The 27,537-nt window shown below is 40.0% G+C and overlaps 1 protein-coding gene across 3 annotated transcripts in view; it reads left to right on the top strand.

Moving 5' to 3' along the window:
- The window catches only part of CCDC25 (coiled-coil domain containing 25), a 41,402-nt gene that overhangs the window by 240 nt on the left and 13,625 nt on the right, over window positions 1-27,537 (top strand). For 2 of the 3 annotated variants that reach the window (XM_047717503.1, XM_047717505.1), the window contains exons 2-7: window positions 5,354-5,399; window positions 10,225-10,264; window positions 15,454-15,505; window positions 20,519-20,594; window positions 26,626-26,729; window positions 26,941-27,143. In XM_047717503.1, coding sequence (XP_047573459.1) covers window positions 20,555-20,594; window positions 26,626-26,729; window positions 26,941-27,143 — 347 coding nt within the window. In that variant the 5' untranslated portion in view covers window positions 5,354-5,399; window positions 10,225-10,264; window positions 15,454-15,505; window positions 20,519-20,554. Of the gene's footprint in view, window positions 1-5,353; window positions 5,400-7,664; window positions 7,684-10,224; window positions 10,265-15,453; window positions 15,506-20,518; window positions 20,595-26,625; window positions 26,730-26,940; window positions 27,144-27,537 lie in introns of those variants that run through there. The other variant, XM_047717504.1, reaches the window with a different exon arrangement.

The raw sequence follows: 27,537 nt of genomic DNA on the forward strand, positions 1-27,537 counted from the left end.
CTCCTCCTCGGCAGTGGGGGCTTCTTCCTGCGCCCTTTCGGTCCCCACTTTGTGTCCGTCCCTGTCGTCCCCCTGTGCCCCTTGTCTGGGTCTGGGGGAGTGTAGATGGACCATCACTCCTGCTGTCTTTGCATCTGGGAGTTCTTTTTCCTCGGGAAGACCTCCCTTCTCTACCTGGAATTGGGCAGAGTTTGTGGGCTTCTTCACACCCCCGTCGCAGGTCTCACCTCCACCTGCTTGACCTTTATTCTGACTGCGTCCTGGTAATTACCCACTTGGAGAGAGAAGGGGCTTACCTGCCAACCACACTGCCTTCCAGGAAGTGCGCCTTACCCTTCTAGGATAGCGTTGTATGTCCTGGAATGCAACAGAAAACAGTAAAAAACAAAACAAACAAACAAACAAAAACAAAAAACAAAAAACAAAACCGTGGAGTGGCGGTACAGCCACTCACTGGCTAGAGTTGATGTCCCAGATCTCAAAATTTGACACATGATAGTGTTTCTGATTTGTCTTTGGCAGCCAAGGAAAGGGTGCTTTTAGTTCCCAGGAAATGCTATGTCTTGACCTCGTTTTTTGTGCTTATGTTGTTCCTTTTGCCTGATCAATCTCATTAACTCCCCTAAGACAGCTCTGGCCCATCTTTTACAAATGCCTCTCCCAACCTAACCCAGAGATTGCTTAGCTAAACCTCTTTGGGGAACCCCCTTAACACCCCCTGTATATCTTTGGTATTAGATGCTGTCTGCTTAATCTAGAGTGTAAGCTTCTTGAGTACAGGGGCAGTCTAGTGCCTGGCTTATAGTAGTTAATAAATGCTTGAATAAAGGTATTTTTTGACTTAGTCACAGCACATACTATTTTGTTGTTACTCTCTCTGCTTGCTTGTTATATGTGAGATTGAAGCAAAACCAGCCTCATGTTGTTGAATAAGGTGATACTTTCTCTAAAGATGAGAACATTAGGGCCCAGGGAATTTGCTCACAGACTGCCCCCATCCTCATTCCATAACACTGTCCCATCTAATTTTTTTCAGTAGTCTAGACTTGACAGTGTGCCATAAGCCATTTGTCTGCCTTTATATAGTTGTTTTGTCTTACCCATATTATTAAAATTATCAGAAACAATTCACACTAGCCTGAAAAGCTGTTATAGGCCCCTAATAGCATCCTCCCTTTTTTTTTGTTTGCTGACTTTGTCCTAACTCCAATCTCTTTTAGCTTCTCCACTCATGAGAGTTCCCAACAATATAGGTATCCAAAGAAGAAGCCCAACAATGAAATAAAAAATACAGGCGGGCTTTATAGGTACTACATGTATTTTATGTTAGCTGCTTTATTCTCCTTAAAGCCATTCAAAATTCTTTGAGCACTATTTGTACTTACACAGATGCCCATAATAGAGCAGTGTTTTAGCAGATTATGGGTCATGTTTTCCTCATTGGCTTCCATTATAAGGTCAGAACTGCTTCCCGTTGGAAAAATATTTGGCTTTTAAGTCTAACAAAAACGCACTTGGGCAGCAAATCTTTTAAAATTGCAAAGGGGCGCCTGGATGGTTCAGTCGGTTAAGCGGCTGCCTTCAGCTTGGGTCATGATCCCGGGGTCCTGCTTCTTCCTCTCCCTCTACCCATCTTCTTCCTCCAGACTCTCTGTTGTTCTCTTGCTCTCCAATAAATAAAGAAAATTTTAAAAAATAAAATTGCAAAGTTAATGGAAAAATTATAACTTTGTCAGTAAAATAGTAATAGAACTTTAACATATCCTTTTAGAGAAATCAACTTGAACATACAGATTCTAGGAAAGTACTTGCCAAGCTTTTCAGACAACTTAGGGTTTACTGTATAAAAACTTTTTTTTAAATGGGGAGAAAATCTCAATACAAAGTTATTGCTTTTCCTTTTAAAATTAGTATCTGACTAAAATCTGTTTGACTTAATTCGTGTTTCATGCTCTGTCATAATGGAATAATGAAACATTAGCCTTACTGTATTTCCACTGTCAAATTCAAGACCATCTGATTTATGGACCCACACAGTATCTGCACTTGGCTCATAAATCCATCTGTACTTCTGGTACCTTTTTTTTTTTTTTTTTAAAGATTTTATTTATTTATTTGACAGAGAGAGATCACAAGTAGACAGAGAGGCAGGCAGAGAGAGAGAGAGAGGGAAGCAGGCTCCCTGCTGAGCAGAGAGCCCGATGCGGGACTCGATCCCAGGACCCTGAGATCATGACCTGAGCCGAAGGCAGCGGCTTAACCCACTGAGCCACCCAGGCGCCCCACTTCTGGTACCTTTTGATTGCATCTGTAAATAATGAAATTATTTCAGAGCCTCTAAAGTTGGATTGGTTGCTATACCTGAATTCTCTACTTTTAAGATGACTATATTCCATACTAATCAACCTTATTCTTTGGGCAAGAATAACAAAAGTACTAGAATAATTCAATTTACTTTTCCTTTATCCCTCTTAACATACACGGGAACTTCCTTCAGATTTCTTACTGAGCAGTCATTTTCCTTTTTTTTTTTTTAATTTTCTCTTTTGACTAATTTCAGTCTTTCAGAAAAGTTACAAAAATAATAAAGGATTTCCTTTATAACCTCTTAGATCGCCCAAATTCTAACATTAGAACTTCTTTCCTTCCCTCTTTATTTTTCTTCATCTCCCTCTCTTCACACGTGTGTGCACACATGTGTACACACACACACACACACACACACACACTTTTTTTTTCTTGAGCCATTTTTTGGTAAGTCACATTTTACCCCTAAATACTTAAGGATTTTTTCCCCCTAAAATCAAAGATGTTTTGTTATCAAAAAGCATTCCTCGTTATCAAAATTAGGAAATTAACATTGCAGCAATACTACTAACTCATCAGCTTTTTTTTTTGGTTTTCATTGGTGTCCTAATAATGCATTTATAACAAAGGAACATTACAGATCATTGTTGCATTTGGTTGTCATTCATTACTCTTCAGCCTGTTCTAATCTGGAGCAGTTGCTTAGTCTTTGTCTTTCATGATGCTTTGTTGAAGAATTATTTTGTAGAATGCCTCTCAGTTTGCATTTGACTTATGTTCTTAATCACCTCATTTATAGGTCAACCATCCAAATAATTGTCTGTTACTCTCTTGGCTACAATTTAGGTGGCTTAGCCTGCACAAACAGCTTTATTTTATTTTAATCATTTGAAAAATTACTTTCCTTCTGATTATAAAAAACCATCTATATATTTGGTAAGCAAACTAGCCAAGGTAAGTATTGGTAACAGTTATATGTATATCTTCTCATACATATAAAGAAAATATATGCATATATTAAGCATATGGTTGTAAACCTGAATATACAACTATATATTCATTTTTTACAAATTGAATCTTGCCATATGTATACAAAAATATTGTTATTTAATTCCTGCCTTTTGTTTTCAGTGGGTACATGGTATTTTGTTTATGTATGTTCTACCATGTTTAACCAGTCTTAATTAATGGGTATTTAGATTGTAAAAAGAACATCATTGCTTGATAGAGTAATTATAGTATATACTTAGTGGTGACATTACAGGATCAAAGAGTGTACACATACAATAACACTGGGTTGTACAGAGACAACCTGAAATGGTTTTATTCCTGCACTTCTGGCATTTGTTATAATGGCTGTTCTGGCTATGCTAAGGTCTTACCAAGCTAATGTAATTCTCAATTATAGATGCGTATTTCTGTCAACTAGTCAATGCAAATACTCTCTCTTTTCCAGATAGTTCCCTCAACTACTTACAGGTAATTTGGGTTATGGTATTTATAACAGTTAACTGAAGGAAATGGGATTTTCCCGCCCCAAGAGAGCAACTATGATTGATATTTTAAGGAGTTTCTCATTACTGAAAGTACAGGCAATTTATTTAAAAATTTATAAATGAGGGGCACCTGGGTGGCTCAGTGGGTTAAAGCCTCTGCCTTCAGCTCAGGTCATGATCCCAGAGTCCTGGGATCGAGCCTCACATTGGGCTCTCTGTTCAGCAGGGAGCCTCCTTTCCTTCCTCTCTCTCTGCCTGCCTCTCTGCCTACTTGTGATCTCTGTCTCTCAAATAAATAAATAAATATCTTAAAAATATATATATAAATGAGAGTGCTGCCTCTGGCCTTCGGAGCTCCACTCATATGTACTAGTTTGTGCCCTGGAATGACAGCCAACAGGCTGCCCAGACTGGGGTCCAGTGACTGTTAACTCAGGAGTTTAGATCCAGATGGGGTCAAAAAAGTTTTGGTAGACTAGCTTGGAAACCCAGTGCCCAGACAGAATTTCAATTTCGGAAACTTAAATTTTTGTTTGACCCCAGATGGAAAGATGCCTGCGGCAAGTCACTAGCTCAGTAAAACAAATGTCATTTCTAAGGTAAGCCATATCTAGAATATTCAGTTTGGTTTAAGGCAGTATTTCCTAACACTCACTTCACATTGGAGATAGTTGAAGATCCTTAAAAAAAAAAAAAATACACCATTGCTTATCTACCAGAAATCTGGATTTGGTTAGTCTTAATGGACCTGGGACATAATTAGGTGATTCTAATGTGTAATCAGGGCTCAGTCACTGATTTTGAAGATGATTGACAAACTGTCTTTTCCTGGATGGGATAGTGCATTATAATTTGCAGCTCACCTGAAGAGAATAATATTGCCAAAATAAAATTATGAAAAAACTCAGCTAAGTATAGGAGCCCATTTTAAATGGTTGAAGCGAAGGTTAAATTGTTTGTTTTTTACTACTCTTTGAAGAAGGCAAAAGTATAGGTTGAACTGGAATTCTATTGAACTCTATCCCTGATGAAAGTAGGAAAGTATCCATTGTATAAGGGTCAATAAAATTTTCCTATTTGGGCCACATAGTAAATATTTTAGACTTTGTGAGCCACAGCCAGTCTCTAGCTTTATTCTTCCTCATTATGTGTTTTGAACTCCTTAAAAATGTAGAAGTCATTTCTTTCTTTTTTTTTTTTTTTGTTTAAAGATTTTATTCATTTATTTGACAGAGATCACAAGTAGTCAGAGAGGCAGGCAGAGAGAGGAGGAAGCAGGCCCCCACTGAGCAGAGAGCCCGATGCGGGGCTCGATCCCAGGACCCTGGATCACGACCCGAGCGGAAGGCAGAGGTTTTAACCCCACTGAGCCACCCAGAGCGCCCCGTAGAAGTCATTTCTTAGCACACGGGCTTCCAAAAAAGGGCCAGATCTGGCTTGTGGGCCCTGTGTTGCCAACCCCTAATCAAAGTATTGTTGTGTATTTTTCCCATGAAGCAGTTTTGTTGGGGATGAAATTATCTACTTTTTATATTTTTGTTTTGTCGTAGTTAATTCATCTGCTTACACTATTACATGGGAAAGGATAATATGAAAGTAAGTTTTCAAAAGCATTTGATTTTGAAATTTCGAGCAGGTAAGTGTTAATTACCTCCTCCCCTACCCACCCTTGGTTGGTCAGATATGAGTTTTCAGCTAATTACTACTAATTAAGCCCATTATAAGGCATTCCAGTGGGTTAACTTTCCTGGGATTTAATTATATCAAATAATATTGGGGTCTATTGGACCACTTGTTGTTGATTAGAAACTTAACTCTTACTAAGAGTTTTGTGGTATCGTCTGATATAAGGTGATATGAATCAGAGGTTAACCTGTGCTAATTTGTATCAAGTAAAAATCATGTGTGACTTAGTTGTAAAGATCATTTTCTGTATGTTTTTACCACATTTAAGAATAGAGGGAACATACTTTTAGGATTTTTGAGGCTGAAGATGGCTCTTTTTGAGTTATAAAATGTTAACATTATTTTTTCAAACTTTGTTGATCACTCTGCTCAGAATGAAATACATTATTCCACACTGTACACATCGATGTAACTAAAACAAAAATTTACAAAAAATGCCCATACTTTTTGCTGTGCCCTCTTTTTTGTTTTGTTTGATTTTTACAAAGCTAGACTCAACCAGCTATATTAATTTTTTGACCCACTAATCAATGTAAACTAAAGTTTAAAAGGGAAAACCGCTTTAGGGATGTGGCCTTCTGATTGCCCGAGTGAGGAGGGAGATGAAAACGAAGGTGAGCTGTCTTGCTGTGGAGCAGGGAGTTGACAGCCCTGAGCTGAGGGAGAAAAGATATGCAGCAAGGGAGCTTGGAGACCTGACAGAACCCCTCTTCTTCAAGCTTGGAGAATACACAGTGGCTCTTCTCACAGGGTTTGTGTCATGTTTTGGAAAAAAGCACTCTGAATTCAGGCCCATGTGGGTTAAAATGCAAGCTCTTAGCAGACTGGCTGTAGTCACTTTACCTCTCTGAACCTCACATTGCTGAGGTGTACAAAGAGGATCATGGGCCGGTGTCTGCCTTGCAGGGGTGTGAGGGTTAAATAAAGAGCCTGAGTAAAGCACCTGGCCTGGGGTGGGCGCTCAGCAATGGTAGGGGTCACCGATGGAGCTTCTTTAGCTCCCCAGAACCAGCTCCTCTTGCTCCTGGGACTGTTCCATGGCTGGGTGACCACCTCAGGACTCTGAGAGCTGGCCAGTTCCCTCCAATTACTTTTCTTTAACCTCCAGGGTATTGCTTTATTTCCCCCCCGCCGCCACCCCTAAAACCATCAGTCTGTTCCAGGTGCAGTTTGAAACTGACAACAGTTTAAACTTGATTCTTTAAAAGAGGCAAGTATAACATTCTTCACTATGAGACATTTGACATGAATGAAATTAACAAAGCCAAAAATGAAAAAATGTCAGACAACAGTAATGTTATATATTACTATAGTATATGTAGGTGTAGAGTTCTACATCTATAGTTAACTACATGTATAGTTAACATATACACATATCTAATATAACATACAATGTAATATATATAAAATGTATAATGTGATACATGTAATAGCTGTGTAAATATATATAGGTATTAATCAGATCTGTATAAATGGTTTAGAACTTTGCAATAATACTGGTTGTATAAAGCAGAATGAGAATAGCAAGACTATTACATCCTATCCAAGACAAAAGAAAACCCTGAAAACAACAAAATAAAATAATTTTTAAACAGTTTTTCCTTGTATTGAATTTATGACATTGTCTCTGGTGTGAGTTATGGAGAAGCAATCTGCTGTATATTAATACTTGAGTTTTCTCTTTCTCTTAGTAACTCATACATCATCATAGGTAATTTGTATTTTTTTCATAGCATCCTCCTGATGAATGTGGCTGAGAAGAGGATGCTGTCTCCTTGTAGTACATTGAGCAAGGAGGAACAGTTAGAACCAGTCCTGGTTACCTACACTAGATATAGATCCATACCTGATCAAATCTACTTTTCTTTCTACTACATTGAGGATGCAAGCCCAAGACTTAGGTTACTGAGAAGCACCTAAAGGAGAGCTGCTCCATACGGTTGTGTGGGTTTTGCGCTGTATGACTCTGGGCAGGAAACTTTATTTCTTACAATGAAGGACTGCATTGATACTGCTTCTCATTGACGAGCTCTCAAGGCAGCTGTGCTAGGGACAGTCCCACCATGTCTCTCTTTTCCTTCCATTTTAGTTTACTATTTGCTGGGGCTGATCTGTGTGGGTCCACATGCCACCCTCTCTGAGTAGCCAAAGGGGAAGATGTAATCTGTGCTTTCCCAGCATTAAAGATGGAGAGGTACACACACACAAAAATAATGATCATTTTGCTGTGAATCTAAAAACTGCTCTTAAAAATGAAGCCTATTTTAAAAAGTATGGGTTAGGGGCTCCTGGGTGGCTCAGTGCATTAAAGCCTCTGCCTTCGGCTCAGGTCATGATCCCAGGGTTCTGGGATCAAGCCCTTCCTTGGGCTCTCTGCTCAGTGGGTAGCCTGCTTCCCCCTCTCTCTCTCTGCTTCCCTCTCTGCCTGCTTGTGATCTCTGTCTGTCAAATAAATAAATTAAATCTTTAAAAAAAAAAAAACAAAGTATGGGTTCACTGAAGCAGTATGAGTAAGTGCTGTAGCAGTAGAGAGGCAGAGAGTAAGTGTGATTGGGAGAGAACCAGAAAGGCTTCGTGGAGAAGGAAGAGCTAGGATGGGCTTGATTGTAGCCCATTTAAAGGAATGTCCATTGTAGAAACTTTTATGTACAGATTTATATCTACAGACATAAATTAGATTCGCAGATGTAAATTTAGGTTCTTTCCAGAACCCACTGGAGTGGTGTTTTGCTGTCCTTAAAATGTATGTAGAAAGAAATCTATGTATAGAACATTTTTTCCCCACGACCGTTTGGAGATATTTGGAGGTGTCCGTTTTCCTAGTCAGCTTTGTATGAAAATATTAAATTTTTCTTAAAACACCCCATTCTCTTGTGCTCCTAGCACTTCATACTTATTTCTAACAGCCTTGATGACTTCAGACAAGTTACTACGTGGAACACAAGTGAATTTTTAATTGAATAATTTTCTTTTACTGAAAAGCTTTCAGATGTTTTCTTTCTATTAGCCAGCAGGTGTCACCAGGGAGCCAAACATGGCCTGCCTGAGGGAAGAGGTTTTGTATTTCCCTTTACTTTTTTTTTTTTTAAAAGATTTTATTTATTTATTTGATAGAGAGAAATCACAAGCAGGCAGAGAGGCAGGCAGAGAGAGAGGAGGAAGCAGGCTCCCTGCTGAGCAGAAAGCCCGATGCGGGGCTTGAACCCAGGACTTAGGATCATGACCTGAGCTGAAGGCAGCGGCTTAACCCACTGAGCCACCCAGGCGCCCCTCCCTTTACTTTTTTTGATTACTTGTTGGCTATTGGCTCAGCTTCCCATTTAAGCTAGTAGGAAGCCCTTCAGAAAATTTATGGTGTCTGCAGTATCTAAGAGTACCCTCACCCAAGATTTGTCATCCCTTTGTTTTTCTGGAAAATGAATACCCCTTTCAAGTTAGATAGATTACACTTTCTTTCTTTTTTTTTTTTTTTAAGATTTTATTTATTTATTTGACAGAGAGAGATCACAAGTAGACAGAGAGGCAGGCAGAGAGAGAGAGAGAGAGAGAAGCAGGCTCCCCGCTGAGAAGAGAGCCCGATGCGGGGCTCGATCCCAGGACCCTGAGATCATGACCTGAGCCGAAGGCAGCGGCTTAACCCACTGAGCCACCCAGGCGCCCCAATAGATTATACTTTCTTGAGTACATTTGAAATCATCACATTAATCATTTTGTTTACCTTACAGTTTTTAGCCTTGTGTCTGATACTTTAAGTAATGCTTTTGTATTAAACACAAATTAGTTTCTAATTATTAATGTGGCTTTTGGAAGTGTATATTGATATTATTTTTCTGTAGTGATAATATATTATTAGCCTTAAAAATGTTAAAGTATACATTTTGAAGGAATAATTCACCTTTTATAAATATGCTTGAAGGAAATAATCAGGAATATGGACATATTTATTTTAAAAATATTTACTAAAGCATTTATTATTAAGAACAGTCCAAATGTGAACAGTAGAAAAGTTTATTCACATGATCGAATTAAGTAGTCATTGTTTCCAAAGAACTTTTTCATTTTTTATTTTACTTTGCTCTAACAAATACATAGCTTAGAACTTCAAATAGTAACAATGCGTATCATAAAAACATTTGTTTTTCAACCTATCCTTTCCAACACCCATGTTCCATTCCAGAGAGACAGTTTTAATTTCTAGCTATTTCTTCGATTTTATTTTTCTTTTGTATGTGACAGAATTTTAGGTGATTTTTATTTCCTTTTTTATACTTCTGGTGGTTTTTGTATCTTCTAATGTCCTACAATATTATAATGGAGAGGTCTTTTTTAAAAAAGTAAAATGCGGTCCGCTGATTAGCAAAACCATTTTAACAAATAAATTTCTTACAGTGCATCAGTTTTGTAAGACCTCATCTAACTTCTTAGGTGCTCTTATTTGAAGTTTTACTACCTTTTAATAGAAATATCTTTGAAGTTTCTTAGAAATGTTATTATAAAAATAATAACAATTATCATGGCCCAAATGTAAAAACCATTTTTACAAATTTTTCTTTTTCCTGTGTTTTCAAGCATCATAGCCTCTCTGAATTACTCTTTCCTCCATTAAGGGAGAGAAACGGTTGTGGAAAGGCTTGGTATTTCTCCACTCCCCAGCTTACTGTAAACTCTGGCATATTTTCATTTGACAGGGTTTTTTTTTTAAACCTTTTCTTTGTTTTCTTGTTTCTCACTATAGATGAAGATCTAATAAAGCATGGCTGGCCTGAAGATATTTGGTAAGAAATAATTTTGCTTCTGCTTTCTATGCCTCGTTTACTTTTTTAGATTTGGCCAGCCCACCTGATCTTTATGTTGAAACCTAGAACTTACGCTTTGCATTTTGTTTATGAATGGTCAGTGGTAAGTAGCTGCCTGCCAGCTCCCCTCATTTACAATTGCCTTGTAAACTAGGGATGACCACAGAGGCCTCTGGAACCTAGGCTTTCCTTTAACCTCATGTGTGTCTTCTCATAGTGGGCTAATGAGACCACCTCACTCACACACTCAGACCATTCTTCCTGAAAGGACAAAGGATCAGTGAGGGCCTCACAAGTTGCAATGAGGAAAATAGAAGCTTCCCTGTAGATGGAATAGATAGAGCATCTGACCAGGTCCAGCTTTAAAGAAAACAGAGTCTGGCTTCCCTTTGTCTTTCCAACTCCCTCATGAGGTTAGTACCATCTTGATCCAGCCTCTATTCCCTCTTTAAAATATTTTCTGGAAATTTAAAACATAATAATTACTTTCTTTGCCTCCTTCCAGGATTATTTTTGCTGCTCACAAAACCCAGCCCAAAGGACGATGACCAATGATCAAAAAACTCCTTCATTTTAGTTGAATTATTTTCTTTTTCTGACTGCCTTAGAATGCCATATGGGCATTTCTACCTCCCAGACCTTGAACCTTTTAGGAGGACATGGACTCCCATGACTTTCACAGAACACTGTTGGGCTCAGTTTGCATTCCTTTTCTGTCTTCAGCTTCTACTCTTGTGATGTGTCTCTCCTGGAGCCTAATTCTTTTTTTTTTTTTTTAATTTTTTAATTTATTATTATTTTTTAATAAACATATAATGTATTTTTATCCTCAGGGGTACAGGTCTGTGTATCGCCAAGTTTACACACTTCACAGCACTCACCATAGCACATACTCTCCCCAATGTCCATAACCCCACCCCCCTCTCCCGACCCCCGTCCCTCCAGCAACCCTTAGTTTGTTTTGTGAGATTCTAAGAGTCACTTATGGTTTGTCTCCCTCCCAATCCCATTTGTTTCATTTATTCTTCCTGGAGCCTAATTCTATGTAGAGAGCAGGATATGGTCTCCACAACTCCACAAACACTGCCCTTCCCCGCAGTGCTGTCCCTAAAGATAAGCACACAGATCCTATTTGCTTTAATGATAGTAATAACGAACATGTATGGAATACCTCACTGTATGCCAAGTACTGGTAGGTGTTTACTGTATTAATACCTTTAATTTCACAGTAACCCTGTAAAAGAGTTACTGGTATTATACCCATTTTCAGATGAAGAAACTAAGGCTCTGGGACACTGAACAGATGTGCTCTGATTGTTGCTGTTTCCCCAGCTGGCTCGAGTTCTGAAGTACCAACTTTTTTCTTCCCTTCGGCTGCTGCTCTCTGGCTAAGGGTGACTTCCTTCCTCCCTCGGGCCATTGCTGCAGCTCTCTCTGGACCTCCTTTCTCTTAAGTGTGGGCCTGGATCCTTCACTTAATTCCCTAGAGAGACAGAGGTTAGACACTTTTTAGAAGGGCTGCTTCAGTTTCAATAAACTGGACAGCATTGGACATTTAATAGGAAGACTGTTGCACAGAGGTTAACTTAAGCTCCCCCCAGAGGTAGCCATCCTCAGAACCCCCAGGCCCAGCTGCAGGTACCCACCAAAGGGCGCCTTCTCTCTTGCTTCAGTCTACCCCATGATGGAGGGGGTAATTCATGACTAGGAGGAAATGCTTTCCTTTCTGTCTTCTCTGAAGTCCGAACTCCAGGAGCCAGGAGGCACTATAAACCTGAGGAATTTTAAAGTCTTTTTTTTTTTTTTTTTTTCCCAATCTGCCCCCTCTTCCAGCATAGTGGCCTGTCTTCTGAACTCAAAAATTAGGGGTCCTCAAGGTAAACACTGCTTGGTTCCCCCTTACCTCAGGTGGGCAGTGTGCACTGCCAAGGGGCTTTTGGATTGAGTACTGCTTACCTTCCTGGAACTCTAGATTATATGCCTCATGAGGACAATGATCACTTTACTTACTATCCCGTCCCATTACCTACCATAGCATCTGGCCTGGATACGTATCCTATAAATATTTGTTAACTTCCTGATTAATTCTCTGCCTCTCTAGCAGTCATCTCTACTGGACATTTCTCTGCAATAACTGCATTCCGGTATCTCCATTTTGAGGATGTATCACTGAGCTGGCTTATTTCAGTTGTCCTTAAAACCCAAAGAGCTCCAGATCCTGTCAAGGGAGATGAGAATGGCTGCCTCTGTTATGTAGTTATCTGCTGTGAATTTCTAACATGTCACGTTTGAGGTGTAAATACTTGCCTAGTAAAGGTGCCACATTCAGAGTATTCAGATGTACCATGGAAGTCAATTTACCACAGCCTTTTACCTTAATTTAAAAAAAAAAATTAAATACATGGAAGAGAAATTTCTATGCCCTATGTGTTCTAAGTTGAGTTTTTTATTTCATTATGGTTTACTCTCTCCTGGAATCCCATTTAACCAAATTAATGTCTATAGATACCTTGATACCCATCTTGACCAACTCTTGAGACTAATGACTATTGTTGGAAGTGATGGACTTTTACGTTCAGAAGCTATTCGGGGCCTAATGTAAGGTGGAATAGCCAGCCCTCAGTTTCAGGACTGTTTTGGCAATCCTGGGAACATTCCTTGGCATGCTAGGAATGATTCAGTTGATCAGCATTCCAAGGTGATTTTTCCAACCTGTGTCTCTCCAAGGTACACTTTGGAACTTTACCTGAGTTTATACCAGAAAACCTTCTGAGGCACCTTTTAGCCTCAGCACCTTAGCAAAGGATTTTCCCGGGACTAAATGAGAATGAAACTGGGTTTATCTTTAAACAAAAGAAAATAGAAAAATAGAAATAGATTGCCTCCAGACACCCTAGTGAACACTATTTCCAGGGACCCCATTTTGAGGAGTTAAATGACTCAGTTCTGAGGGTCTGCATCTCTGCATCTCCCAGTCATTGACACTCATTTATTGAGCTTTCTAGTCTTTGCATTCAGTAAAGAAAACAGGGATGAAGTAAGAGAGAGGAAGATAACAAGGACAAGAAGGAACTAGGGAACTATGGGGCATAATTGAAACTTTTTGGAGTAAACATTTTAGGTTTGGAAGGGTTTTTTTAAGGAAACTTGTAGAGCTGGCTTTTTGGGGGGTTTTTTGTTCGTTTTTACGGTTCAACCAAGCCCTGTATTTCCCTGCATTCCCTGTGCCCTCATAGAGGTTAACCTACCAGCATGGAATTGGTCTGTGTAACAGCAGTGATATATTCCCATGTGGGTTTTGGGTTTAGATATACATTGAATTATTTGTGTACTTCTTTTGACAAAATTCCATATCAGAGACCTTTTCTTAAGGGAAATCAGAATACAATTAAACTACTGTGTGTATGTGGGAAAAAGTTGTAAGTGGAGAAGTGGTTTAAAACAAGTTGGAATGGGAGGAGTTACTTCTCAGCTGAACTTGCTTCCTAATGGGGTCTTTCCTAAGATTCTGAGAGTAATGAGATAGAGAATTTCTAGATTTGCAGAAAACACATTTTTTTCCCAATGGAAAAGGCCAAGCTGAAGACGATAATCAGTAGCAATCTTTTATATGGGAATGCAAATGAGTAAATGAACCAGTTGGGGAAAAATCAATATCCACTTCTGGCTAGCAGTAATGGTTAAAAATAAAACCTAGAGGGCGCCTGGGTGGCTCAATGGGTTAAGCCTCTGCCTTTGGCTCAGGTCATGATCTCAGAGTCCTGGGATGGAGCCTGGCATAGGGATCCATAGGCATCGGGTTCTCTGCTCAGCAGGGAGCCTGCTTTCCCCTCCCCCTCTGCCTGCCTCTGTCTGCTTGTGAGCTCTCTCTCTCTCTCTGTCAAATAAATAAATAAAATCTTTAAAAAAATTAAAAAAAAAAAAACCTAGAGTCATCATTGATTGCCAAAAATGTGTACTATTTTTCTGTATCCACAGTGACTAACAAGATGCTTAATTTGTTGAAAAGAATATTAGGAACACCATAATCTTAACATTTATGTAGAATCACGCTGTCTGCATCTTGTACTAGGTGTGAGTGTGTGACTGTTTTCACTTCTGAAAGATACATTAATGCTAAGAAAATGTCTTCAGAAATACATAATGGGATGCAGTGGAACCTCCTTAGGTTTTTACAGAAAACTCTACAGCCCGGGACGTTATGGACTAAGGAAGAGACAATTCAAGTTAACAGAATCCCAAAGTGACCATCATGTGTTACTGTTGTTTGGTGCTAGAATCCTGGGGGGCATCTCTGGATGTTGAAAGAGAGAAAGTCAACTTTATTTGGCGAATTATTAATATGAAAACCTTAAACACTAGACTAGGTGAGAAAGGGATTAAGTTTAGAAAGATTTCATTACATTGGTGGGTGATAGAGCCTTAATAAAAGGTAAGGTTTTATTTGGGACATTGAGATGGGAGGACATTCCAAATGCTTTTAGGACAGTATCATAAAGGGTATGCCCCATGCTTTCCAAGAAGGCCTGTATTAGGGCCATTGCCAGATGTGAGGTAGGATGAGTTGTTGGTCTGACCCATTTTATGACTCTACTCTGTGCTTCTCTTTGGATTGTTTTGTCATGCCTTGAAACTTAGGATGTCTCAAACCAAACCTCTCATCTTTTTCCCAAGCTGGTGTCTTCTCCAACCGTAAAGTATTTCCCCCTGTGGTCCTGCCAGTCTCCCAGGCTTGCGACACGGCAGTCTTGATGACGTCTTTCATTCCCTTCTCTCCTCACCTGAAATTCCTTTCCCTGTGTTTCTCTAAGTCCTCTGCTTCCTTCAGGGACTCTCTAAACCTCAGTCCTTCAGAGAAGCCTTTGGTCATGGGTAGCTCTTTCTCACTGGAAAAATCACCCTTTCCAGGGTATTTCCATTTCTCCATTTCCATTTCTATTCATCTTGGCACTTCGTCTCACACAGCTGCAGAACTTTTCATGTTTATCTTACCTCTCCCAGTTGATAGTGCCTTTAGAGGCGGTGGTTGTGTTTTATACTCCCTGTGGTGCTTGGCATGTGGTAAGCACTGAGTTAATACTTTCTGGATTGGAATGCTTTAAATGTGAGGGGCCTGAGGAGATGGTTGTCTTATACCTCTTTCTAAAAGTGGTTTTCATTCTTTGTAGGTTTCATGTGGACAAACTCTCTTCGGCTCATGTATACCTTCGATTACATAAGGTAACTGGATTTAAACGTAGACTCATGACTTTTTCTCTGGGGATGAACATCCTATCTTGTCCTCTGTCTTTTTTTTTTTTTTTTTTTTTTTTGCAGTTTAAATTGCTTAAAGTAATAAATATGTATAACAATTGAAAAATGAGCAAATGAAGAGATGTGTTACCCCTGACCTGGAACATCACTTAAGGGAAAGTCTGGTGATTTTTGGATACTTGGAAGGGGGCATTGTCCATATACCCCAGCTAGAACCACTGCCCTGACTGGCATAATTATCCTGCCAGTTCAGCTGTGTGGTTTGTCACCTCTGCTTCCTCTCCCTTTCATTTCAGTTGACAATTCTGGACCTCTATCTTTTCCTGTGGAGATCATGTGTGGTTCCTTTTTCTCACACTCATGGGATTCTCCTGCCTCACTGAGGACTGATGTTCCCAGTTATCAGGGGCTTCTTTGAGACATTTAAAACAGCATTAGAATAGTAAAGGGAAAAAAAAAAAATGCAGTGTCTCCTAGTAACATAAAAGCGCTATTTTTCTAATATCTTTACATTCATATATTACATTTTATACAGTTGAATCATAGGGCGTATATACTTGCTATGTGTATTACTTTTTTTTTTTAATGTCTTACTTTGGAATGATTTTAGATTTAGAGAGAAGTTGCAGAGATAGCACAGAGTTCCCCTAGACCCCATGCCTTTATTCCCCTATTGTGATTATCTTACATGACTATGGCAGATTGGTTAGAACCAAGAAACCAACGTTAGTACATTACCATTAACTAAACTCTGGACTCTATTTTGATTTCACAGTTTTTCCATTAATGTCCTCCTTCTGTCCCAGGAACCAGCCCAGTGTCCCACACTGTGTTTAATGGTCACATCTGCCTAGGCTCTCATACGTGGCAGTTTCACACTGAAAATGTGAGACACTCCATATTTCTCATGACCGTGACAATTTAAGAAGCACTGGCCAGGTTCTTGACAGAATATCACTCAGTTTGAGTTTATCTGATGTTTTCCTCATGAATGGAGTTCTGGGTTTTGGAGGAAGAAATAGCACAAAGGTGGAGCACCCTCCTCATCACATCATGTCAAGGGTACATGCATTTGATAGAACTTAGCACTGACGTGGCTAACCTTCATCTCCTGGCCAGGCCAGTGTTTGTGAGGTTTGCCCACTGGAGTGTTATTTTCTCCCCCACTTCCATACTCTGTTATTTGGAAACAAGTCATCAAGTCCAGCCCATACTCAAGGGGGTAGGGATGGAATTAAGCTCTACTTCTTGCAGTGGGTGGAGTATTTACATATATAAGGAAGATTTACCTCTTTTCCCCTGTATATTTAATACAGTAATTTATTTGTATCACTGTGGACTCATATGTTTATTTTATACTCTGGGTTATAAACCAGTTCTGTGTTATTTGGTTGCTGAAATTGTCCCAGCTTCGGTTGGAGCTCTTTCAGCCTGGCTTCTGTGTTCCTTTGATATGCTCCCATCCTTTTGTTTTTGAGCACTTCCTTACTTTCTGGCTCGCTAAGATTCTGTGGACTTGTCTTATATTTTCCCTGCACAGTCCTAGAATCAGCCCTTTCTCCAAGGAATGCTGATTCCTTTTATTGGGGAATGGTACTTAGAAGCCAAGTCTGGACATGGTGTGCTCACTGCTCCAGGAGTGTCATTGCTTCTGGGCCCTCTCCGAGGTCTGGGAACTACATGTATGTATATGTCAGCTACAGAGCTAGGAACTACATGTGTGTATACTAACACATGTTAGTAATTCCTACAAACCTTTGTTTCTGTGTCTCCATTTTTATCTATTTTAAGCCAAACATGAGCTCATACTGATGTCTCTGACTAATCTGTTATTACAGAGGCCATTCTAGCCTTTTCTCCTTGCTTCTCTGTTACTTCCTTCCCAGAGCAAGAAGCCTGGTTCCCACGATCCACCATCTATTTGCTTACTCAACTCCATTATTTGTATAAGTGGTTTCAGATCTGTTCAGATATCTCCCCGTGCAAAACAACTTTATCAACTAAAGTACAGTGTTTATATGCCATTATTTTTATCTTTTTGCCTTACAGTTTCCAGTCAAAATACTGTTTTCCAAAGTTATTTGTAAGCTGCTCCGTTTTTTACCCGATGCCTTTCAGTGATGTCATGCCACGCACTCAGATTTTTTTTGTCTCAGTTTATATTCCATCCTGTTGTATTATGCAACAATTGTTAGTTCCTCTAGTTAATTATATTACTCTTTAAAATGACAGTTTGATAAGCTTTTTCATCTTACTGTATTTCATATTTATTGTTTTGACTGGATGCTTTGAGTTGATAGATATTGTGCCACAATTAATACGGAACCTCTCTTGTCAGAACATGAGTTCTTTATGGTTTTCGGCATTATGAATTGCCAACAAGAAATTTTTTTTTTTAATGAACCATTTTCTGTTTTTCTTTTGAATTAAGTTTTTTATAGTGATTCTCAGAAATGGAATCACTGAGCCAAAAGATACTGCCCTCTAAAAATAATTGCACTAGTTTAAAATGCTACCTGATAAATACAGGTTTTCCAAATCTTTCCTGGGATTTTATAACTTAAAAACAATAGCAATCTTTTGACAATTTTTTAATAAATTTAAGATGCTATTTCATTATGATTATAATAATATTTACTTCTTAATTTATTAGCAAGGTTAAACAGTGTGCCACAAATTTATTTATACTGTTTGTTTTTGAGAACTGTGTTGTAAAGGAAAAAGAGGAAGGTTGAACTCTGTGATGGAACAAAAGTCTGGATTCTCCTTGGCAACTTCTTGCCATTTTGGAACTATTTTAACTTTAGAGTAAGTAGAGTATGGTGTTACCAAGTTTCCCTTTGGTTCGGATTAATTTTTTTTTTCCTTTAGACTCTGCTTTGTCAGGAGATGGAAGTAATAGTGGTAGCCCCAAGTTCATTTACCACCAGTTACTCCTTGTTTGAGAAGAAGTTTAATTTCATTTTCTTTTGGAAGCACGTCATGTGTTCTATAAAAATACATACTCTTTAGGGAAGTTTACCTGATCAATCTGCAGTAAATGGCATAGCCTTTTGTACTTAGTAGGTCCTAAGTGAGTGTTGGAGCTGGAGTCAGACCAAGTGGTTGGGGACCCAGACTGCTGGAGGTGAGCCGTGGTTCTCTAGCTGTGTGACTTTGAGGAGATCACCTTGTTGTGCCTGTTTTCTCATCTGTAAAAGGAGCTAACAGTGCCTGTCCTCCTGGGCCATTGTGAGGATTAGCTGAGCAGTTAGAATAATGACTGAAGCAGTTAGAATAACGCCTAGCACATGCTAAGCATCGTATGTGTTAACTTTTTGGTTGTTGAATTCAGTTCAGTTCAACCCAGACCTTGACGATCATGGATTTTCAGCAGTGTTTTTTCCTCAGCTTCTTTGAATTTCAGAAACCTGTAGAAAATCCTCACCTATCTAGAGGTCTCTTATCTCGTTGACAGAGATGGCACAAAGCCCACAGTCACAGTTCTGACATTTACATATTGAGAGCACCTCAGACTTCTCCAGTCAGTTCACTCTGACTTTATGCATAATGCTAAGCTGAAAGATTGTTTTAAGTCCGCTCATATTGTATTAGAAGTAGCCAACAGAAAGATGAGATCGCTTCAGCCATAGTGACAGACAGATAGTAAGAAGGGATATCAGGATGTAGCCTAACATCAAGGATCAAGAACCTATGTTTCCACAAGAATTCTGAAAGCACTGTACCCTGGGGTCAGTTGCTACAACGCTTGGGCCTGTCTCAGCTCTGTCTCAGTTCTGTCTCAGCCAAGAGAGCCTGTCTCTCAGCTCTGTCACTTACTAGATTTGGGGGACCCTGGCCCAGTTACTTAACCTTGCTAAAGTTCATTTTCATCATTGCTAAAGTGAATGCTGTCTATTTCATATGACTGTTTACTCAGTGCCTGGCACATGGTGGCTACTTAAAAAGTGGTAGCTCTTTTTTTACTTACTCATTTGAATTTATTTAGAACAGAATGTCCTTCTGTGCGTTTTAGAAGCTTCTGAAGGCATCACTATCACCATTTAATGGCCTAGTGTAATGGTTGGTGGTCTTAGTAATGACATTGTATTATTAAGATGTAAATTCAGAATCCTTTCTTAAGTGGTCAGGGAATTGCTTAGCATGAGGTATGTCATTGAAGTAGTGGCAAACTTAAATCATGTATTTTTTTGGTTAAAATTCATGTATTTGAGTGATCCCCACTTTAAAACAAAACAAAACAAAATTCAGAAACGTCATGGAATAAACTTAATTTATCTCAAGTTATTTGGGTGGGTAGAACATTTCATTCCCATACAGAAGTGGTGCTTTAGTCCCATGCCTAGTTGTAGCCAGCACTGAGGTGATTCCCGCTTGCTCTGCCTTTGAAATATTTTTGTTCTTTTGGGATGGCTTTGCTTATTCAGCTTGGACTTTGTTACAGTATTTGTACAGAAAAATGAGTCAATATTATTTTTCCATTAGGGTGGGTGGCTATATCGAACACACAAAGAGCTGGATTCCTAATTAAGGCTGGTAGATGACCTGCCTCAAATGACATTTGAGACCCACGACCATAAGATATCTCCGTGAGAGGAAGGTCGAAGGGATCTCAGCCAAGAAGACTTCTAATTATCAAAAATAGGCACCATTTCCCTACAATGTTTCCAGAAGTAAGAATGAAGAGAAGAAAGTAACAAGAGAGAGGAGAAATTTCCTGAGACATAATTCCAATTAGTATTTTGGTGGTTTTCTTTTATACCCTTTCCCCCCACTTATTAAGTATTATTATTTTCCATATTACTTGTACTGCCTTCTCTCAAACATTCCCATAATATAGACTTCACTTTTCAGTGTTCAGAGATACGGTGAAGACCTTCTGCTTTTAATTGTGCCTAGTAAGGCACTAAAGCCCTCTAAGTGCTCTGGTATTGATCAGTCACAAGGTAGTGAACCATCTGGTTTATTTTTATGTTCCAGGGGGAGAAGATAGAAGACATTCCAAAGGAAGTCCTGATGGACTGTGCCCATCTTGTGAAGGCCAATAGCATTCAAGGTCAGTTTTCCTAGAGGTGTTTCAGAATTAATGCCAATGTCTATGTCTGAAATTGAATATATTTTAGAAAACATGTCAGTGACTTCGCATGAGTCAAACGAATAATCCGTAATATACCTTTCCCCTGTTTTGTTCTTTAAGGTGGCAGTTCTGCTACCTGTCCAAGACTTGAAAACTAATCTCTCCACCCCTCTCATATTCCTGGTCCTTTCTCAGTTCTTTCTACCGTGTTCTCACTACCTTGACTGGAAGCTTGTCTAGACGTGCCTATCCTTGGTGTTGTTCGTAGAAAGACTTTTGGGGATGCCTGGGTGGCTTAATCAGTTAAGCATCTGATTCTTGGTTTTGGCCCAGGTCTTGATCTCATGGCTTGTGAAATCAAGTCCCTTGTGGGACTCCATATTCAGTGGGAGTCTGCTCGGATAGTCTCTCCATCTGCCCTTGCCCTAACACTAGTGACTCGCTCCCTCTCTTACACACAAATAAATAAATCCTTAAAAAAAAAAAGAAAGAAAGAAAGCTTCTGGAAATGAGGTTAGGTTAATAGCTAAGCAAGAGATTGTCTCAAGGCTTTATTTTTTAATGCTGTGTGATGTCTTTCTTTTCATCATTTGTTCTTAAATTCTAGAACTCAAACCTCTATATCCCTGTTTCCTACTCTTTCCTTCTCTTTTTTCATTCCTTCTTCTCCCTGTATATTGTGAAGGTATCAAGTCTGTTGATCTTTTTATCTCCTAGAGAATCTCATTTAGGTGGTCTGGGGTGATCCATAAGTATCCATATTTTTCCAGTGTTTTCCAGGAGATTGTAATGTGCACAGAGGGTTAAGAACAATTGGCCTGTTTTAGGGGAGGCCTGCAGTTCTGGGTTTGGTGCTTGTTTAGTTCTGTCAATAGTAGATTTAATCAGTCAGTAGTTGGTACAGGTCAAGAAGGATAATTTTGGGGGAAGAAGTGGGACTTAAAAAGGAAGTCAGGAGATGATAGTCTGCTAAGAATGGTTGAGCTAGTAGGTTGGATTTTGGGGTGTAGGACATAGAGTTAGATAGAGTGGAGTTAGAGTTAGATAGAGTTAGATAGAGTAAGTTTGGTGAGATGTGAGGTTATGAGATGATCTAGAGGGTTGGAAAGTAATATGGTTTGGATAGAGGGCGGACACATAACTGATAGCAGGTACCAGGGCTGGAGATTATAGGATAAGAGCTGGCCAGTGTACCCTTTCCTCATCACTTAGACAGGGTTTCCTAAATCTAAGTTGGGCAGCTTTACTGAGTCAGATACTGAGCCAAAGAAAGTAGAAGTCTGGTCTTGTAGAGCCAGTGATTTTCAACTCCATAAATCATTAAATTGCAGTTAGTCTTAGGACATTCCATTTTTATGAGTAGAACAGAGTCCTTAAGATTTCCAGTCACGAGGGGTGCCTGGTGGCCCAGTGGGTTAAGCCACTGCCTTTGGCTCAGGTCATGATCTTAAGGTCCTGGGATCGAACCCCGCATCGGGCTCTCTGCTCAGCGGGGAGCCTGCTTCCTCCTCTCTCTGCCTGCCTCTTTGCCTACTTGTGATCTCTCTCTCTGTCAAATAAATAAATAAAATCTTAAAAAAAAAAAAAAAGATTTCCAGTCACGAGCTTCAGTTATTAAAGTAAAAATAATAAAATTAAAACAATCTTATCCTCCTGTGTGTTGCAACCTCTTTCACGTGATCTTGTCCTCTTTCCATGCCCCTGGTGAGGAGATGTGACTTTATTAAGGGATCTTTGGACTCTTTATTCTGGGCGTGGCCTCTTTCTTCTTATTCTTTTTGTAGTTTACTAGTTTTAGAGAAGACAGAAAAGACAGAAGAGTTCTGACACTGCCTTCCACTGCTTTCCACTTCAGCTTTCCCCGGTGAAAGCTCTCTTAGCAGAACAAGTAGCTGAGCCCAGGAACCTCACCCAGGAGTTGACAGCAGAGGATGCTGAGCTGTTCCATTTTCATCACTGTGTGGTTGAAATATCTACCCCCCCAACCCCCTGCTTGACCACCTCTGGCTCTTGGAACCAAGAAATTGAGTTAAACTTGTTTGTCATCATGGAATCTGGGCAGTTTATTCGTAGACTTCTTTGCCAGATTAAACTTTCTAAAATCTTAGATACTTTCTATGGCATGCCTCCCCTTAATTACACAGTTAAGTCCAGACTTCTTAAGCTGGAAGTTAAGTATCTATGCTCTGACTACAGGCTTTTTTTCCCTTCACATATTTCACCCTCCAGCCAAAGCATGTCTTGGCTGTTTTCTTCCCATACACCTCTGCTTATGTTGTCTTCTCTTTCCTCAGTTTTATCTGCCTTGTCAGTCATCTTATGTCTAGATGCAAGCTAAGGTTCAAGGTCCACCCAGTGGTTGTAGTAATGGTACTAATAGCTAACCTTGAGCGTTAATTACATGCCTGGCACTGTGCTAAAAACTTCACAGATTATTTCATTTATCAACTCTACTGAGATATGCATTATTATTTTCATTCTAGAGATGAGGGAGCTGAGCTTAAGGGAGTTAAGGAACCTGCCCAAGTCCTCAGAGCTCTGAAGTGTGGCAGCAGGTGCATTTGAAGTCAGTCTGACCTAAAAGTCTTCTGTCTAAACCACTAAACTGTATTAACCGATCCAGTGGAGCCTTTGCCTTCTTCCAGTGTGGGTGATCACTGCCCTCTTGGAGCACTTTACCTCTACCTTTCAAGTAGCATTTGATGAGTTCTGTTTTTCTTATCTTTCCCCCCTTTTTTTTTTTTTTTTTGAGATTAGATTGATTTATTTTAGAGAGAGAGAGTGGGGACCAGGGGAGGGGGTGTCTGTTGCAGGGAAGGCAGAGGGAGAGAAGCAGACTTCTTGCTAAGCAGGAAGTCAGGAAGTCTGACACAGGGCTCATTCCCAGGACCCTGAGATCATGAGCTGAGCCAAAGGGAGACACTTAACCGACTGAGCCACCCAGGCGCCGTGGTGAGTTCTGTTTTTCATAGTAGTGATTTACATACTTACCTGCCTTCCTTTAGTCTTGGAAGGCAAGACCCATTGTCTGATCCATGTTTAGATCTCCCGTAGCACCATGCACATGGAGATCTTTTTAAATCTTCATTTTGAAAAAAAAGTTCCAAAGCTACAGAAACGTTGCCAAAAAAATACAACTCCTATATGCCCTTCACTTAGATTCAATAATTTTTCCATATGTATTTGCTTTCTCTCTATAATGTTCTAATTATTTGTTTTTTTAGCTGAATCATTCAATGGAAAAATTCTAGACCTCATAACTCCTTAGTATGCCCTAAGAACAGGAGCATTGTCTTAAGTAACTGTATTACTGTAACCTTATTCAGGAAATTTCATGTGGATAGAATACTATCATTTGATATACAGTCCCAGTTGTTTTCCCAGTTGTCCCACTACTATCCCTTTATAGCATTTTTTTTCCTGACCCAAGATCATATGTTATAGTTATTCATCATTTCTCTAGTCTCTTTTAACCTAAAGACGCTTATTTTTTTTTAAAGAACTTTTCTTTTTTAAAGATTTTATTTATTTATTTGACAGAGATCACAAGTAAGCAGAGAGGCAGGCAGAGAGAGAGAGGGAAGCAGGCTCCCCGCTAAGCAGAGAGCCCAATGTGGGGCTCAATTCCAGGACCCTGGGATCATGACCTGAGCCAAAGGCAGAGGCTCAACCCACTGAGCCACCCAGGCACTCCGACACTTATTTAATTTAATTTAATTTAATTTTTTTCAGTGTTCCAAAATTCATTGTTTATGCACCACATGCAGTGCTCCATACAATATGTGTGTTCCATAATACCCACCACCAGGCTCACCCAACCCCCCAACCTTACCCCCAAAACCCTCAGTGTTTCTTAAAGTCCACAGTCTCTTATGGTTTGTCTCCTCCTCCAGTTCCCCCCAACTCCCTTCTCTCCATCTCCCCATGTCCTCCGTGTTATTCCTTATGCTCCACAGGTAAGCGAAACCATCTGATAATTGACTCTCTCTGCTTGACTTACTTCACTCAGCATAATCTCTACCAGTCCTGTCCATGTTGATACAAAAGTTGGGTATTCATCCTTTCTGATGGAGGCATAATACTCCATTGTATATATGGACCATATCTTCTTTATCCATTTGTCTATTGAAGGGCATCTTGGCTCTTTCCACAGTTTGGCGACTGTGGCCATTGCTGCTATGAACATGGGGTACAGGTGGCCCTTCTTTTCACTACATCTGTATCTTGGAGTAAATAGCCAGTAGCGCAATGCAGGGTCATAGGGAAGCTCTATTTTTAATTTCTTAAGGAATCTCCACACTGTTTTCCAAAGTGGCTACACGTACCAACTTGCATTCCCACCAAAAGTGTAAGAGGGTTCCCTTTTCTCCACATCCTCTCCAACACTTGTTTGCTGTCTTGTTGATTTTGGCCTTTCTAACTGGTGTAAGGTGGTATCTCAGTGTGGTTTTGATTTGAATCTCCCTGATGGCTAATGATGATAAACATTTTTACATGTGTCTGTTAGCCATTTGTATGTCTTCTTTGGAGAAATGTCTGTTCATGTCTTCTGCCCATTTTTTGATGTGATTATCTGTTTTGAGTGTGTTGAGTTTGAGGAGTTCTTTGTAGATCTTGGATATCAGCCCTTTGTCTTTATTGTCATTTGCGAATATCTTCTCCCATTCTGTGGGTTGCCTCTTTGTTTAGTTGACTGTTTCCTTTGCTGTGCAGAAGCTTTGATCTTGATGAAGTCCCAAAAGTTCATTTTCGCTTTTGTTTCCTTTGTCTTTGGAGACATATCTTGGAAGAAGTTGCTGTGGCCGTTGTCGAAGAGGTTACTGCCTATGTTCTCCTCTAGGATTTTGATAGATTCCAGCCTCACATTGAGGTCTTTTATCCATTTCGAGTTTATCTTTGTGTATGGTATAAGAGAATGGTCAAGTTTCATTCTTCTATACATAGCTGTCCAATTTTCCCAGCACCATTTATTGAAGAGATGGTCTTTTTCCACTGTATATTTTTTCCTACTTCTAAAGACGCTTCTTTATCTTTCAAGATGTTGACCCTTTGAATGGAAACCACTTGTAGGATATCCTGTAATATGTGTTGGTCTGATACTTCCACTTGAGTCAGGAATACCACATAAGTGAAATCTTGTGTGTTACAGTTGGGAGGCACATGGTACTATTTTGCTCCATTTTTGATGAGGTTAATTTTGATCACTTAAGCAGTTGGGCACCAGTTTTCTCCATTGTATATGGTGATTTAATAAACTCTGTAATGTACTGAAGAGGGCCTTAAAGAGTGCTAGACCAGTGACTAAACTGAGGTTCTTCAAGATGCCTGAGAAGCAGTCCCGGGCAGAGGGGAAATGTGAGGTGGAGGTGGTAGGAGGAATGAGTGGGGTATGGGGTACCTGGCACCCCTTTCATCCAGAGCATCTCTGCTTTTATTCCTTTGATACGTTTTCTTTGGTAAAAGAGGGGGGCCACTGTGAAGAGAAACAAACAAACAACTCTGCTAGTCCAGTCGCCTCCTGTTTCAGCTGAGATTCCGGGAGCCGTGGGCATGCTCTCTAGGGGACACAGCCAGTTTGTGTTGGTGCCAGGGGCACATGCCGGTCTCTTGAATCTCAGACCGTGGTTTTTTGCTTTATCTCGATGTTCAGCCTTTGCTGAATCAAGGACTCCATTGGGAATCTGAGGGAAACCTGTTTAGTCCATTTCTCTTTTTAAAAAATGCGTATCCTAGATTTCACAATCAATATTTGGGAGTCTCAGAAGTCCCTGAAGCTGAGCTACAGACCCCTGCTTTCCTTCATAATAGTTCTGCTTGAGTCGTGTTGGTCACCTTTATCATTTGCCTATAATGGGCGCGTTCGAGAAAAAAGTATTTGGTGGTTTGAATCCCTCCATGGCCGTTCGCGCTGCCTTTCCCTTTGTTGGACTTTGGTAATTGGCCAGTGGGTGAGGGAGCGCATTGCTCAGTATCCTCCGGCCTGCATGTTGAAGACAGTCTCTCTTGGCAGGCTGCAAGATGAACAACGTGAATGTGGTATATACACCGTGGTCTAACCTGAAGAAAACCGCTGACATGGATGTGGGACAGATAGGCTTTCACAGGCAAAAGGATGTAAGTGTTGCACACCGCCAGAGGGGGGCGGGGTGGAGCCCGGGCTTTGCTGGCTCCTGCCTTGGTTGTTGAAGGCTCCGCATGATGTCTGCCTTTGGATCCCTTTCAGCTGGGTTGCTCGGCTCCTTGAAAACATCGCCTCTGTTCTGGGGGGGGGAAACCTACAATAAAGATTCTGTTTTGTCCCCCCCCCACCCAATCTCCCTCAAAGGTGAAAATTGTGACTGTGGAGAAGAAAGTGAATGAAATCTTGAACAGATTAGAAAAGACCAAAATGGAGCGGTTCCCAGACCTTGCGGCAGAGAAGGAATGCAGAGACCGAGAAGAGAGGAATGAGAAAAAAGCCCAAATTCAGGAAATGAAAAGGAGAGAGAAGGAGGAGATGAAGAAGAAGCGGGAAATGGACGAACTTAGGTATGTTGGAGCTGCAGTATTGGTGTTAAACGAGGAGATTCATCGCCGCTGATTTTCATCAGGGACCAGCCCATAGGAAGGTTAGACCAGTGGAGGGCAGGACAGATGACAGACTCAGGGCCTGAAACAGCCTAGGAAAGGGCAGTTATGCTGATGCAGTAGTCAAATGACTCCCTTTTATAGGGGTAGGATATGAGTGTGTGTGAAATAAAAAAAGCTAATTTTATTCTTAAACTGTCATAGGTTATCTTTAGAGTTTGGTTTGTAAACATCTTCAGGAAAAGAAAAGATGCTATATTAAGGGTTTAACATTGACTCGCTGTGGTATTTGAGTAAGATGTTCTTAGGTCTGAAGACCAATGCTAGTAATTTTTTTTTTTTTAAGATTTTATTT

The sequence above is a fragment of the Lutra lutra genome, chromosome 2 (assembly GCF_902655055.1).
Source record: "Lutra lutra chromosome 2, mLutLut1.2, whole genome shotgun sequence".
Taxonomy (NCBI): Eukaryota; Metazoa; Chordata; class Mammalia; order Carnivora; family Mustelidae; genus Lutra; species Lutra lutra.